Source organism: Macaca thibetana, chromosome 15, assembly GCF_024542745.1.
Source record: "Macaca thibetana thibetana isolate TM-01 chromosome 15, ASM2454274v1, whole genome shotgun sequence".
Classification (NCBI taxonomy): domain Eukaryota; kingdom Metazoa; phylum Chordata; class Mammalia; order Primates; family Cercopithecidae; genus Macaca; species Macaca thibetana.
This window is the reverse complement of record NC_065592.1, coordinates 5,845,620-5,861,767: the sequence shown is the minus strand read 5'-3', so window position 1 is coordinate 5,861,767 and position 16,148 is coordinate 5,845,620. Positions and strand designations below refer to the sequence as shown.

Here is a 16,148-nt window from a genome sequence, read left to right as displayed (position 1 = left end):
TTGTATTTTTTTTAGTAGAGACGGGGTTTCACCGTATTAGCCAGGATGGTCTCGATCTCCTGACCTCGTGATCTGCCCGTCTCAGCCTCCCAAAGTGCTGGGATTACAGGCTTGAGCCACCGCGCCCGGCCTCTTATATCTGGAGTTTTAAGATATCTCGTGCAAAATCCACAAGGTCTTTTAAGAGGTGCACCTGTTTTGCAATAAGAAATGAGGGCTAGTTAAGGGGAAAAAAAAGTAGATTGGGTGGGAAATGATTATACTTGAGTTGCAAGGCTGGGTCACGTGTTTTGAAGAAGTCATACCATGCAAATGGGCTTTGGTGAAGCTCCGGGTCTAGAGACCTTCGTTCCTGGGTCCCAGGTAGCTTCGGATCAAAGCCTGTGGGAAACGCTACCTGCACCTGCCTCTAGCTAACCCCAGTAGTTCTCACAGCGACGGGCTGCTCCGAGGGGGCTTCCGGGCGCCAGGGCTGCCTGCCCAGCTTGGTTCCCAGCGTGGGTTTCCAGGGCCTGGTCCTTCATGATGGGGAGTGGAGGGAGCTGATATTGCAGGAGGAGCCTGGAGAATCCCAGGACCCCCTGGGACGGGGAGAGAGATGGTTTTAATTAGAGCTGAGAGATGGGAAATAAGGCAGAGCGGAATGACATCTTAATGAGGTTTAATGAAGCTGTCTGCTGATGGGGACAGCTGTCACCCAGAGCTGTATTCCAGCCAAGCCACTTTGTGATGGAGGAAACTCGGAAAAAGGCGGTTTGAAGGCAGCTGAGGAGGGAGAGGTGGTCAGACTCGGAGCTGGGATTTTTCTCCATTTGCCTCTTAATTCCAACACCTCATTGACAAGGGATTCCAGCTAGTGGACCATATTACAATAGCCTCCAACCTTTCAAAATTCCCTGTTGTGCAAAACTAAGGTGTGCCTCTTCAAAGACCTTGTGGATTTTGCACAAGATGTTTTAAAAATTCAGACGTAAGAAATGAGAAGCGCAAGGATTTTGAGGGCTGAAAGGGGTCTCTTCCCTTTCTGAACCTTGGCTCCTTGCTTGTCCAGTGGGGATACCATGGCCTCCCTTATAGAGTTGTTGTGAGAATTGGGGGGTGGCTGGGAGTTAAGCACAGAGGTGTGATGTCCAGGAGAGGTAAGTTTAACCCCAGCTCTTCTATTGACTATCTGGGTGGTGTTGGACAAGCGTGAACCTCTTTAAGCTTCAGTTTTCCCATCTGTAAAATGGGAAAACCTACTAGACAGTGAAGTTGGCAGAGGTCAGGGAGAAGCAAAAGCACTCTTCCAACATGCTCAGCACATAGGAAGCACTCAATAAAGAGGGCACAGAACATTCCATGTGCCCTGCATGGAGGAGGTGCACAATAAATCTCGATTCTCTTCCTTTTTTCTTTCTTCACTGTGTGGTGGGTTCCAAGGGATCCCTGTGCAGGGAGGGTGATCTCAGCCTCCACACGGCCCAATAGCCAGGCCACACCCGCTGCCCCAGGACCTTTGCACATTCCAGTTTGGGACCTGTCTGGGAGACCCCTTTTGTCTCTGCACATGGCCACCTCTCATCCTGGCCTGGGCTGGTGGGGTAGGCTGATGGGGTCCCGGGTGGCTGATCAGAGCTGAGATTTGGGACTCAGTCTCGTCAGTTTCATGGATGTCAGAGTGAGGTTACCAAGGTCCTAGTGTGTTTGTGCTGCTGTAACAAAATACCTGAGATGGGGCAATATAGAAAGAAGAGAAATTTATTTCCCACCGTTCTAGGGGCTGGGAGTTCAAGATCAATGCGCTGGTGGTTTCTGTGTCTGGTGAGAGCCTAGTCTTTGCTTCCAAGATGATACCTTGTTGCAGTATCCCCCCGGGTGGGGACGAACGTTGTATCCTCACTTGGCAGATGGACAGAAGGGGATCGAAGGGGCGAACTCCCTCCACCAAGGCCTCTTATAAGGGCACCTATTCCCCCATGAATGCAGAGCCCTCATGACTCAACCACCCCCTAAAGGCCACACCCCTGGACACTGTCTCATTTGGATTAAGTTTCAGCATAAGTTTGGAGGTGATAACAACATTCAGACCATAGCACTGTGGAAAAGCCGGTGACCATCAAGCCTCAGGTGCCCCTGTGTTTCGATGGCAGCTGAACTCAGATGTCTGTCACAACCTGCTTGCCCGTGTCTGAAAGTTCAGGGTCAGGAGCTCCTCTGAGTGCCTCTCTCTGTAGGTTCTTAGCAGGCTTCACACAGCCCCGCTGAGATGCCCAGAGACCACCCCTCTGACAGGCAGCTTTTCTCTGTAAGCTTCTAGAAGGCCCCACTGAACAAGCTGGGGAAGGAGGCCAAGGGTCAGCGCTGGGCCCTCCCACCTCTGGCTCCATGCCGCTCCCTGCACTAACTCCCCTTGGCTCTCTTGCCCACCCTGTCTACCTCTGGAAACTTTTTCAGGTCCGTTCTTCTCAAAATGCCAATTCAAGATCTGTACGTGTCTTTCTATTCCTGGCTACCCTTCGCCCAACCCAGTCAAGACATCTGGCTGGGTCCCAGTCACTTTAGTCCTGAACAGCAGCTCCTCCGTCATTTTGTTCAACATTGTTATAAAGTTGATGAGAAAAGATCTGCATGTTCCTCCTATGTCTGCGTGGGTTTTTCTCCAGGCACTCTGGTTTCCTTCCACATCCCAGAGGTGTGCGCATTAGTGAACTGGCGCATCTAATGGTCCCAGTATGAGTGGGCATGGGTGTGTGTGGGTGCGCCCTGCGATGGGATGGCGCCCTGTCCAGGGTCGGTGCCTGCCAGGTGTCCTGAGCTGCTGAGACAGGTTCCCACCACTCGCAACTCTGAACCGAAATAAGTGGATCGGAAACACAAATGAACGAAGGAGTACAAAGTATTAAAAACAAAAATCTGTGGCTGGGCATGGTGGCTCACTCCTGTAATCCCAGCATTTTGGGAGGCCAAGGCGGGCAGATCACTTGAGGTCAGGAGTTCCAAACCAGCCTGACTAACATGGAGAAACCCCGTCTCTACCAAAAATACAAAGTTAGCTGGGTGTGGTGGTGCACGCCTGTATTCCCAGCTACTCAGGAGGCTGAGGCAAGAGAATCACTTGAACCCAGGAGGCGGAGGTTGCAGTGAGCCAAGATTGTGCCATTGCACTCCAACCTGGGCAACAAGAGCGAAACTCCGTCTCAAAATCTGTAAAGTTCTGTATATGATCATCATACATATGCACGACTGTGGACAAAGCGTAGCAAGCCCTTCGGATTGATGATGTTTGTTTTTTACTGCACGGTCGTAGGAGGGGCTCCTGGCAATTTTGACTTTGCAAACATTTATTCCTTGATTTAACCCATTACCACTCTGACTGCTGTCACTCATGGATTCCCCCCAAACTGGGTAAATAATGATCTTATTTGTTTTTATTAATCTTTCTTGAATGTATGGGTAGCTCACACTTACATCAATATTCCATATTAGAAGTATTTTGGTGGTTATTGAGTTTGGTGATGTTTTTGTGACCAGATTGTGCCATAGGAACTTAATTCTTGTTATCTATTAGCCTATGTTAAAATTGGGTTTCTTATACGTTGTTTTGCTTAAAGTTGCAATTTCCAAAAACATATTGATGATGTTGAGTGAGGACCTACTGTTAAGTTTTCTGAAGGGATAGCTCTTCCCATGAACCTCAGTCTATATATTGAACAGTGGACTTTTGCCAGGCACGGTGGCTCACTCCCATAATCTCAGCACTTTGGGAGGCCAAGGCAGGAGGATTGCTTGAGGCCAGGAGTTCGAGACCCACCTGGGCAACATAGTGAGACCCCCATCTCTACAAATAATTTAAACATTATCTGAGAGTGGTGATGTGGGCCTGTAGTTCTAGATACTCTGGAGGCTGAGGTGGGAGGATCACTTGAGCCTGGAATGTCGAGGCTGTAGCAAGCTGTGATTGTGCCCCTGTACTCCAGGCCTAGGCAATGGAGCAAGACCCCGTCTCAAAAAAGAACCCCCCACAAAACAAAAGAACAAAACGACGAGAACAAAAACAGCAGACTTTACCTGGGGTTCTCCTGTGTGTAAGGCACTGTGCTGTGCACCATTGTGTGGGGCAGAGAAGGCCAGGAAGTCAAGGCTCACCTGTTCCATATGAGCCAAACCCCACCTGTAGAGATGAGGTCTGTGCACATGAAAAGACAGTCAAGCCCAGGCCATCTCTGCTAAATGCCGGCTCATGAAGTAGGAGGCAGCAAAGACTGTGGAGTCAGAGGTGGGCTCATACCCGCCTTGGCCACTCAGCTGTACGGCTTTGAGCAATCAGGGCCCTCCAGCTGCCCGTGCCTTCTTTTCCATACCTGTGAAATTGACATGGTGGTTATACCACGTTGCAGGATTGTTTTATGAATTGGCAGTAATAGGGGAGCCGGGCACACAGATGCCAGGATTATAGATGTTTGATGAGCACATGGCCAGGTGGGTGTCCAGTTAGCCTGTCTTGTGGGGCAGATGAGCTGGTAATGGGTGGATGTGCTGCTTGTCTAGGGCATTTGCACGCGAACGAAGGGACTCTGAGACACACTGTACTTGCACCTAAAGGGCTGGATTGTGGACAGTGGGATCTCAGGCCATGGAGGTATCTGGGGCCAGGAATAGAGGGGAGGGTTGCCGAGGACTCCCACGGCTCCAGCCTGGGCGGACACAGCCATGCTCATTTGATTGTGCTTTGCTTTATTGCGCTTTGCATGCAGGAGTCCTCACAAAGGGCCGTTGGTGGCCTCCAGCTGCGCCCAAGTGAGGCCCAGGGACCCCTGGGGTTTCCTACCCATGACTCTCTCTGACACTGCGGTGTAGTGTAGCCTGCCCAAGAGGGAAGGAAGTCCAGGAGCCAGGGCAGAAGACTGAGAGGTTGATAGGGCTTCTCTGAGTGTCCAAATCTGCTTCTCGGCTGAGTTCCTGGGAAGTTCCGCTTCATCCTTCCAGGCGATGCTACGGTCTGGAAAGTCCTGGGAGATGAGAAAAACACTGCCATGGGCATTTCTGGAGGATGAGACTCTCTAGTCTAAGAAATATAGACCAGAGAATCCCTTTGGGAAAACAAAAAGTTGTTGTGTTGTTGCCGTGGTTTATCTGGTGCCTGTGTTCATGCAGTTCTCATGTGAAGCTGGGTCTCCGGTGTGGACAGAGAGCACATTGCTCCATCAGCAGGGAGTTGGGGGAAAGGGCTGGCAGACACAGTCATGGATGAATGGCTCCTGGGGGAGGGCAGCAGGCGGCGGGTACAGTGTGAAGGGCACACATCGGGTCAACAACGTCATGACCCCTAAAGCCCCCGGTGCTATCTTCAGTCACTGCCCCAACCCAGGGGTCCTGCACTCCTGACTTCTAAACCCAGAGATGAGTTCTGCTGGTGTCTGGCTGCATCTGCGTGGAGCAGCACACCTCTGTGTGTCTGGCTTCCTTCACGCCACACTTTGTGTGAGGACCACATATGTGGTGGCCCACAGTAATGTTCTTTCATTTTCAGAGTTTATTTCTTTTCTTCTCCTTCCTTCCTTCCTTCCCTCCTTTCTTTTTCTTTCTTTTTCCCTTCCTTCCTTCCTTCTTTCCTTCCTTCTTTCCTTCCTTCCTTCCTTCTTTCCTTTCCTTTCTCCTTTCCTTTTCCTTCCTTCCTTCCTTCCTCCTTCCCTCCCTCCCTCACTCCCTCTCTCCTTCCTTCCTTCCTTCCTTCCTTCCTTCCTTCCTTCCTTCCTTCCTTCCTTCCTTCCTTCCTTCCTTCTTTCCTCCCTCCCTCCCTCCCTCCCTCCCTCCCTCCCTCCCTTTCTCTCTCTCTCTGTCTCTCTTTCTTTCTTTCTTCCTTTTTTTTGACAGGCTTTCACTCTGTCACCCAGGCTGGAGTACAGTGGTTCAATCACGGCTCACTGCAGCCTCCACCTCCTGGGTTCAAGTGGTTCTCCCACCTCAGCCTCCTAAGTAGCTGGAACCACAGGCACACGCCACCACACCCGGCTAATTTTTGCATTTTTTGTAGAGATAGGGTTTTGTCATATTGCCCAGGTTGGTCTCAAACTCCTGGACTCAAATTATCTGCTTGTCTTGGCTTCCCAAAGGGCTGAGATTACAGGCGTGAGCCACCGCACCCAGGTCATTCCGAGTTTCTTAATCTCTGTGGGCATTGTTGGCATCAAGGGACAGACAGCTCCTTGATGTAGTGGGGTTGTCTGGTGCATTGCAGGATGCCTGGCAGCATTCCTGGCCTTCACCCACTAGATGGAGGATAGTGCCCCCTCCCAAGCCATGATGACCAAAAATGTGTCCAGACATGGCCAGATGTCCTCAAGGGCACGTTATCACCCTGATTGAGGACCACTACTGTAGGGTATTCTGTGTTATGAATATGTCATGAATTTTTTATCCACCTATCATGGCCACTTGGGTTGTTTCTAGCAGTTGACTATCATGAATTGAGCTGCTATGTGCATTCGTAGACATGTTCTTGGGTGGATGTCCACATTCATTTCTGCTGGATGACCAGGATGGAATTGTTGGGTTATGGGGCAGGCATATATTTAGCTTTAAGAGATACTGCCAAACAGCTTTCCACAGTGGTTGTAGCAGTTTGCACTTTCACCAAGTGCATGGGTATTCCATTTGCCCCACATCTTTACCAATAACACTGAATTTTTTTCTTTGCATTTCCCAGAGGTTGACATTTCGACATATGGGTCTTGGCCATTGGGACATCCTCTTAAAGAAGTTCCTATTCAAGTATTTTGCTCATTTTTTCCTATAGGATTATCTGCCTTTTTCTTATTGATTTGTAGTAACTCTTTATATATGATGGATAAGACTCCTTTGTTAGATATGTATATTGCAGATGTCTTCTCTCACTCTTTAAACTCACAGACTTTTAGAACCAGGGGCACTCTGTGTTTCCCACATCAAATACCCTGGTGCACATGACTGCCATTGCTTAACTGTACTTTTTGCAAGACAGTGAATTTCATAATAGCAGGGCTGTGTGTCTGATCTGTTCACCCTAGAACTCCCAGCACAAAGGGCTTAGCGCTGAGTGGGTACAAAATAAATATATGTGGAATGAAAGTATGAGCAAACCTCCCATTGGGATTTTTTTTTCTTTGTAGTTTAAAGCTTCCACGTTTCAGCAATTATTGATTCCCAGGCAACCACAGTAAAAAGCAGAGATTGAGGCACATGCCTGCTCCCTTGCCCCCCGCCTGAGGGTGGCAGCCAGCTCCTGAGTCTGTCTGTCATTCCCCTGCCAGTTGGAACTCTGCCCACCTGCACCTGCCCTGAGGGAGGCGGGGTCTCTCCCAGAGAAGTCACATTTTAATTAACTTCCCCGGCAGTCACTGGAGAGGCCGGATCATTTTCATAAACAAATGAGAGGCCAGAGCTTTGTCTGCAACTCAGAAAGCATAGTATGGAAGGAATTCAAAACAAGCCACCCTGCAGAGTCCCCATGCACCCACCTGAAACTCAGAGCTCCATCACTCCTGAGGGACACTGGGGTCTGGGATTTGAGATGGAAAAGAAGAGGGAGAGAAATGATCAACTGTTGTGTAGAAAAGAGCCGATGGTCTCAAAGTAGGCTGGATGAACTGCACGTCTGTGTACCCCTAAAATTCAAAACCTAACTTTAGATGAGATGGCATTAGCAGGGGCGTCTTTTAGGAGATGATTAGATCATGAAAGCAGAGCCCTCATGATGGAATTTGTGCCCTTAAATGAAGAAGAAGAAAGCTAACTCTCTCTTTCTGCTCTCTGCCACGTGAAGATATAACAAGAAGGCGGCCATCTGCAAACCAAGAAGAGAGCCCTCACCAAGACATTGGGTCTATTGGTTTCTAGATCTTGGACTTCCCAGCCTCCAGGACTTTGATAAATAAATGTCTATTGTTGAAGCCACCCAGTCAATGATAATTTGCTATGGCAGCCTGAGCTGACGAAGACATAGTGTTTTACCCACTCATTTATTCAACCCCTATTTATTAGCATCTATTCTACACTGAGGCTTGTGAAAAGAAGAGTGAGAATAAAGATTCACGGGGTATACAAAAAATCTCCGTACCTTCTGCTCACTTCTGTTGTGAACCTAAAACTGCTGTAAAATATAAAGTCTGTTTTTAAAAAATAACCTTAAAAAATAAAGATTGGATCCCTTTCCTTGTGGGGCTCACAGGCTCATGAGGGAAGACAGACATTAAACTGATCATTATGCAATGAATGACTTAAGTACAGTACTTTGTAATTTTATTTGAGATGTAATTCACATTCCCTACAATTCACCCATTTAAAATGTAGAATTCAATGGCTTTTAATATATTCACAGAGTTGTGACACCATCACCGCAATCAATTTTAAAACATTTTCATCACTCCCCAAAGAACGCCCCTTAGCCATCACAGCTACAATCATTCCATCCCTTCCCCCGACCTGTCACCAGCCCTGGCAACCACGAAGCTACTTTTTGTCTCTGGATTTGCCTGTTCTGGACATTTCATGTAGATGGAATCATGCAGGACGCGGCAGTGCTCTGTGTCTGGCTTCTCAGCATGATGTTGTCAACTCCACCCACACTACCACGGGTACTACCCTGTCATTTTGTAAGTGCCGTGAAGGTAGGCTGAGGCCGCTGTGGTGCCACCATATAATAAGGAGGCTTGTCTAGGACTGATGCCAATCTGGGAAGGCTTCCCAGAGGAAGTGGCTTTTAATATCAGGCATTTATTGTGCACCTGCTCTGTGTCAACAGGAAAAAGAAGGTAATAGGAGCCATGGCTCTGGCTGGATAGGAATATGTAATCCAGGCAGGGGGGTCTGCATGTGCATTCATGGAAACTGAGAAGGTGGCAAGTTCTAAGCCCCAAATGAACAGAATAGATAGTCAGAGTCACTGGCATTCAGACGAGGGTGAGCCATGGTGAACCCAGGGGTCCCAAGAGCTTCTGGCAGAGACAGGGCTTGAAGAATAAGGACCAGTAAGGGTGGGCCTTGAGGAAAGAGCAATGGAGGCGGCTGGATGCCTGTGGTCCTTCAGACAAGGGGGGAGTGGGTTCGTCTGTCTCAACAGTGGGGCCATAGGGGAGCCTGGGAGGCAAAGCCACAGGGCTGGGTGGGGTTGGAGGGTGCAGGACCTGGACTGCCAGCTGAAGGAGGGGTTTATTCTAGAGGCAGTGACGAGCCACGCTGGGTGGTCCTTGACCATCTCTCTACCTCTCAGCACCCAACCTGTGGGAGCTGGAGAGATGGGGATATAGACGAGATGGCAGGAGACAGTGAGGCCAGAGCCTACCAGACCCTCTGGACAGTCTTTGGTGTGGCCAGAGTGAAGAGATCCCAGGAAATGTAACACCCTGTGACTTTGAGTCCACAGCCTGTGGCCTGTGGCCTGTGGGAGGAGCAGCTGAGCCTACCCTTCTCAGTAATGGCCCCGGGGCCTGCTGGCACCAGGGAGCCACAAGAAGCTGGGGCTGTGGGCATTCCTTTGGCTTGTGGATCTGAGCATGAGCTGGGGGCAGCCAGCCTGGGTTCTAGTGCCGGCTCTGCCACTTCCTACTGCTTGACCTGAGGCAACCTGTCGGATCTGTCTGTGCCTCAGCTTCCCCCTGAGAAACGGGGATGGTAATGAGAACTGCCTCACTGGGTGGCTGTGCAGACGGCATGAGGGAAGGCCAAGGAACCCCAAACATTGTGCCTGGGATGCAGTCAGAACCCAGCAAGTGCCCATCGATGCAGCAGGTGCGATGGGGTTTGCAGCACTGTGCAGGACAGGGCCTCTGACCTCGAGGAGCTGCTGTGCTAAAGGGAGACCATGTGGCAGGATGATCAAGAGCGCCAGCCAGGAGGACGGGCACACCTCCATGCGATGCCCTGCCCAGCCCTTGGGGACCGGGGATATCGACCCTGCCTCTCTAGGCCTCAGTTTCTATAGCTATAAATGGGTGGTGGGTGGGGGGCGTCTAATGTGGTTGATGACAGGGCAATTTCATTTGTACAAACCACCTCTGAGATGTCAAGGAGTTCCCTAGAGTCACAGGGAGTAAGGACAGCTGGCCAGGTGCAGATGGGTGGCAGTGGCCCTGTCACTGTGTCTTCCCCAGGTGAGCATTCGAGGAAGTGACTTCCTCAGTGATGATGGTTTGAGTGGTCCCTGGTGTGAGAAAGGTGGGAATGAAGGTAGGGAAGAGGTCTCCTTCCCTCGACGGGGCCTCCAGATGAGGCCTCCCGAACTGGGTCTTTCATTTCCAGCTTGAGCCAGCCAGGTCTAGGCTCCACCCCAAACACAGCTGCCCAGCTCAGGGACTATGCCTCCCCACTCCGAAAATACAGATGTGCCAAGAGCCCTCCCATCTCCGATGTCTTCATTTGCCTTCAGCACAGACACGCGGACCCGCTTCTGCCGTGTGACCCTGTGCCAGCCGCAGCCTGCGCTCCTCCCAGGGAGGGCTCTGCCACCCACTCCTGTGCCGCCCTGAAGGAGGCGGCAGGGCCTGGGGCAACGCAGGCATCTGGTGCCTCCCTGCCGCCGGATTACAATACGGTTGGTCTGAGACTCCACCCCTCACCTCTGCTCTCTGTCCTTCCCCCGACAGGCTGAACTCGGCAAGCCCCGGGAAAGAAGCTACAGTCTGCCCGGCATTAATTTTAATTACGGACTCTACATCCGAGGGCTTGATGGAGGAGTCCCTGAAGGTGAGCGAGCAGCTTTGGAGCATGAGGGCAGAGGAGTGGGCGGGAGGCTCACCCCTCTTCACAGAGCCCTTGACCTAGCTCGCTGCTAGGCAGCTGGTTGGGTGCTGGAGAAAGACCCAGGGACCCGGCCAGCCTGGGCAACTGAGTGGTAAAACCCAGGAAGTGGCCCAGACGGGGAGGGCCAAGCAGGGCCCTGGTGTACGGTGTCAGGGAACTAGCATGGGCACCCGCCCCCTGGCAGGGACCGTGTGCACTGTGCTGCTCAGGTTACAAGTACAGAATGAGCCTGGGACCAACCCTCTCTCTGCCCAGAGGAAGTCAAGGGCCAGGCCAGCCCAGCTCCAGGGAAGATGCTTGACTTCGGTATGCTCTGGGATCTCTGGGAGCCCCGATCCCACCCTTTTGGGCCATCATGCTTTCTCGGGGGCAGGTAGGGTTGTCACCCAGCAGGCTCAGGTAAATGGGAAGGCCGAGGACGCGCGTACCCCTATTTCTTCTTGATCAGCTGCCTCAGGGTGCTTACTCCCAGGCTGACCACTGCCCCGTGGGTCTCTCCCTGCCATCAGCCATCGGACACTGGAACGTGTTTAAGCAGCAGCCCACCTGCCCCCACGAGCTGACCCGGAATTACATCGCAATGAACCGTGGGGCGGTGAAAGCCGGCCTGGTGACTGCCCAGGAGAACTTGCTCTACCGTCAGCTCAACGACATCCGCATCAGTGACCAGGATGACCGGCGCCTGAAGAAGGAGCCGCCCCCTCTCCCTCCAAACATGACATTTGGGATCCGGGCACGGTGAGGTGGCTGGCAGCCAGGGCTTCATCCCTTGAGGGGTGGGGTACCAGCTGAATCAGGGACAAGGTCAGAGGCTGACAGGGACGTGGAGCATCCTGCCAGCCCCACTCTCCTCTCTCCAATGACTGTCTCTTGTGTGACTTCTGTAGCCACACCCTGAATCCTGCTGGGCTGGGTCCTGGCCTTACAGTGGGTACCCTGTAGGGCTGTGCACAGGTCACCCACTTTCCCTTGATCAACAAACAGTGATTGAGACCTGTCCCTGGGCCAGGCCCAGTGACTCATCTCTGTAATCTTAGCACTTTGGGAGGCCCATGTGGGAGGATCGCTTGAGTCCAGGAATTGGAGACCAGGCTGGGCAACGTGGCAAAACCCCATCTCTACAAAAAAATTTTAAAAATTAGCTGGGCATTGTGGCATGTGCTTATAGTACCAGTTACTTGAGGGCTGAGGTGGGAGGATTGCTTCAGCCCAGGAGGTCGAGGCTGCAGTGACCCGTGATTGCACCACTGCACTCCAGCCTGGGCAACAGAGTGAGACCCTGTCTCAAAAAAAAAAAAAAAAAAAAAAAAAAAAAAAAAGGCCTGCCTCTGTCTTCATGGAGCAAGAGAGGGGAGAGCCTGCCAAGTTACCCAAGCACAGCACCAGCCTAAGGAAGCCACGAGAGAGGCTCTGGAGCCTGGGCTCAAACCTGGACTCTGGCCATGACTGGCGGTGGGATCCTTGCCCCAGCTTCCACATCTGTAGAATGGAGATAAGAGCAGCACCTGTTTCGCCGTATGCTGAGGTTTCAGTGATGTAACGCATACAAAAACCTGAGCACAGGGCCTGGCCTACAGAAGGCGCTCAATAAATGTTAGCTAGTGTTCATGTTAAGATATGATGTAATGTGAGTTGTAGATCCAAGAGCTATGAAATTTTTTAAATTTTTTGTTGAGGCAGTAAAAGGCACAAATCACGGCGTGTTCAGCTTAACGCAATTTTACAAATGGACACACTCAAGTAACTACCACTAAGATAAAGATATAGAATAAATCTGGCACCCCAGAAAGTTCCGGCACACCCCTGAGAAGCAGCAGTTCTATTCTATTCTTCCATCCCCTGAGAAATGACTGTCCGGTGGCCCCACTGTCACCACAGGTTAGATGACCGGCATGCACGTCCCAGTGGGTCCACATCCTCACCATTGTCAACAAGGGCACGACTGGCTTGGCACTTAGATCAGCTCCCTAGTGCTAATGAGGGCCCACAGGCCACACACAAGTAAATGGAGGGAGATGGGGGGACACCAGCAGAAGAGCCACGTGTCCCATCCAGTCAACGCCCCGTCTTCTTCTGATTGTCCTACAGAAACCAGCTAACTGCTCTCTCTTCTAACAGAATTGGCCCTTCCCAAGCCACCTTCCACGTTACTCCAGAGTTATCTTGCGAACACACAGATGAAATGAGCCAGACGTGACCCATGTCCCAACCCTGGCACACAGGACATTCTATAAAAGCAGAACGTAGTTGCGTTTAATCAAAACTCACTCATGGCTCACGTGATTGGAAAGTGCAGGGATGACTTCAGGCACAGCAGGATCTAGACAGTCAGGCAACGTCATCAGCAACAGGTCTCTCTGTTTCTTGGCGGTGCTTCCTGATTTTGGCTCCATTCTCTGAGAAGCTTCTTCCTCACCTGCAAATGGCCAGCAGCAGTTCTAGTCTGGTTTTCTCTTAACAGCCCAGTGCAAAGGGCATTGGTGTGACCTTGAGTTCAAGACTCTTTGGGCCAGCTCGGGGTTACATGACTATCTTTTTTTTTTTTTCAGACAGTATCTCTGTCTGTTCCCCAGGCTGGAGTGCAGTGGCACAGTCTCGGCTCACTGCAACCTCTGTCTCCCTCCCAGGTTCCAGTGACTCTCCTGCCTCAGCCTCCCGAGTAGCTGGGACTACAGGTGCGCACCACCACGCCTGGCTAATTTTTGTATTTATAGTAGAGACGGGGTTTCACCACGTTGGCCAGGCTGGTCTTGAACTCCTGGCCTCAGGTGATCCACCCGCCTTGGCCTCCCAAAGTGCTGGGATGACGGGTGTGACCCACGGTGCCCGGTTACATGACTATCTTCTACTCAACCGCTGTGGCCAGGGCTGAGATGCCAGGTCTGGGTCATATGTCTGCCTCTGAGTCAATGGCTGAGGCTGGGGGAATCTGAAGCCTGACTGGCCTGGTCTGCCAGGGGAATCGGAAGCTTGGCTGGCCTGGTCTGATGATGCACCCTTTCCTGGAGTCAGGGGCGAAATCAGTCCCTGCAGTCCACATGGGCTGATGGTGGAAAAGACGTACAGACCAGGGTTCTGTTCCAGGAGGGGAATGGATGCCAGGCAGGCAGCAGGACTGCCCAGCCCTTTCCACATCACGGCACAAGCTGGTCATTAGTACAAAAATGACCAATATTTGTGCATTGCACTGAACAAATAAATAGAAGCGGCTGCTCCCAGACAGTGGTGGGCTTCTTACTATCTGGAGCCCGGTTCAGTGGCCTGTGACTGACAGAGCCAATGTCTTAGCCCATCTGTGTGGCAGCATCCAGGCCGGGCCTCGTTCAAGGCCATTGACATTCCATCCCTAGCTTGTGTTTCCAGTCTCCCCTCTTGCCTCTCCTGGACTAGGTGCCTTCCTCTGACTGTACCATCATATATATATATATATATATATATATATTTTGGGGTGGTAGTTCCTTCTTTATTTTTTCTAATTTTTTATTGTGGTAAAACATACATAAGATTTATCATCTGAACCATTTTTAAGTATACAATTCAGTGGGAGTGATTACATTCACGTTGTTGTGTGACCATCACCACCATCCATCTCAAGAACTTTTTCATCCTTCCAAACCGAAACTCTTTCCCTATTAAACACCACCCCCCAGCCCCCGGCACCCACCATTCTACTTTCTGTACCTAGTAGTGAATTTGACTACTCTAGAGATCTCATATGAATGGAATCATGCAATGTGTGGCTTTTGTGTCTGGCTTATTTCGTTTATCGTAATATCCCCACGGTTCATCCATGTTATAGCGTGCCTCCGAATCTCATTCCTTTTCAAGGCTGAGTCATGTTCCCTGTGCGTATGGACTGTGTTTGGTTGACTCATTCATCCACTGATGGACGTTTAAGTTGTCTCTACCTTTTGGCTATTGTGAATAATGCTGTTGTGGAGGTGGATGTACCCGTGTCTGTTCCAGTCTTGCTTTCAGTTCTTTTGGGTGTAGACCCTGTAGTGGGATTGCGGGATCAGGTGGTAATTGCGTTTTAAGTTTCTGGGGACCCGCCACGCCGCTGTCCACAGCACGTGCTGTGTATGCCCTTGTATGCTTTTCCCAGCATCCTACTCATGGGAAAGAACCCTGAGGGGAATGAGTCGGTGGGAAAACCTACGCATTCTTCAAAGTTCAGCTCAGCATCGCCTCTTTGGTAAGTTTTCCCACCTCTCATGGCCTCAGGCATGTCTGTCCCCAGAAATGCATTTCTATGCACCAGCCCTGAAACCAGGAAGGTGACACTAGAGACACATTGGAAAGTCACTTCGGGGCTGGATTAATGAACTCCTGTACATCATCCTCCCTGTACCTTTGAAATCGTCCCCCAGGTGGGTCCCCCAAGGCATCTCCTGTGACTTTTGCTGCTGACCCGACTTCTCTTCTCAGCTCTCAACACATGTGCCCTCCCTTGCCCTGTTCTTACAGACTGCCTGGGGCAGAGAGGAGCCCCTGTTCCTGGTCCGTGCTGTGCACTAGATTACTAGATCAGTCCATGCTGGTGACCAAGTGTCTCAAACACAGTGTGGTGGCAGGAGAGGGGCCCTGGGCTGGGAGTTGGCCTGGGATGCTAGTTCCAGCTTTGTCACCAACTCTCCACGTCACATTCCCCCCCAGGGCTTCTGTTTCCCCATCTGTAGACAGGGGGCTGCACTAGTAACACACATACTCATCACAGCACTCTGTGATTCTCAGGCTATGTTGTTGCCTCCTCAGCTTGGCTCTAAACCTTCATGCCAAATTATTTTCATGGTCATAAAAACCCTGTACCAGAGGTGGGCAGGATTCCTGTCCAACTGAGGCAGGCAGAGGTTAATTGACCTCCCCAAGTTCACGCAACCTCTTCATGGCAGGGCTTGGCCTGGATTCTCAACCTTTAGTATGTTTATATTTAAAAATAGAGCCGCGTGCAGTGGCTCACGCTTGTCATCCCAGCGCTTTGGGAGGCTGAGGCGGGTGGATCATCTGAGGTCAGGAGTTCGAGACCAGCCTGGCGAATATAGTGAAATCTCGTCTCTACTAAAAATACAAAAAAGAGTCTGGCGTGGTGGCGTCCATCTGTAATCCCAGTTACACAGGAAGCTGAGGCATGAGAATTGCTTGAACCTGGGAGGTGGAGGTTGCAGCGAACCAAGATCACACCACTGCACTGCAGCCTGGGTGACAGAGTGAGACTCCATCTCAAAAAAAAAAGAAAAAGAAAAATAGAAAAGATTGGAACACAAAGGACCCTGGTGATCACCTGGTTCAAAGCCCTTATTTAAAACAGGAGAAAAGAGAAGGAAGTTCAGAGAGATGAAGAGAGCTTCCCAAAGTTGCACAGCAATTTGTCAACTGAGCCAGGTCTGGAG

The 16,148-nt window shown here is 50.9% G+C and overlaps 3 protein-coding genes across 3 annotated transcripts in view; 2 read left to right on the top strand and 1 right to left on the bottom strand.

Moving 5' to 3' along the window:
• The window catches only part of TTF1 (transcription termination factor 1), a 135,896-nt gene extending 120,758 nt beyond the window's left edge, over positions 1–15,138 (bottom strand). Inside the window, exon 1 of the mRNA XM_050759820.1 lies at positions 15,135–15,138. The gene's annotated coding sequence lies outside the window, so the exon portion shown is untranslated. The remainder of the gene's footprint in view (positions 1–15,134) is intronic.
• The window catches only part of GTF3C5 (general transcription factor IIIC subunit 5), an 870,547-nt gene that overhangs the window by 287,619 nt on the left and 566,780 nt on the right, over positions 1–16,148 (top strand). The gene's annotated exons all lie outside the window — the stretch shown is intronic.
• Positions 1–16,148, top strand: part of CFAP77 (cilia and flagella associated protein 77) — a 169,673-nt gene that overhangs the window by 84,019 nt on the left and 69,506 nt on the right. The window contains exons 2-3 of the mRNA XM_050760282.1: positions 10,602–10,701; positions 11,268–11,496. Of these exons, the coding sequence (XP_050616239.1) occupies positions 10,602–10,701; positions 11,268–11,496 (329 nt within the window). The remainder of the gene's footprint in view (positions 1–10,601; positions 10,702–11,267; positions 11,497–16,148) is intronic.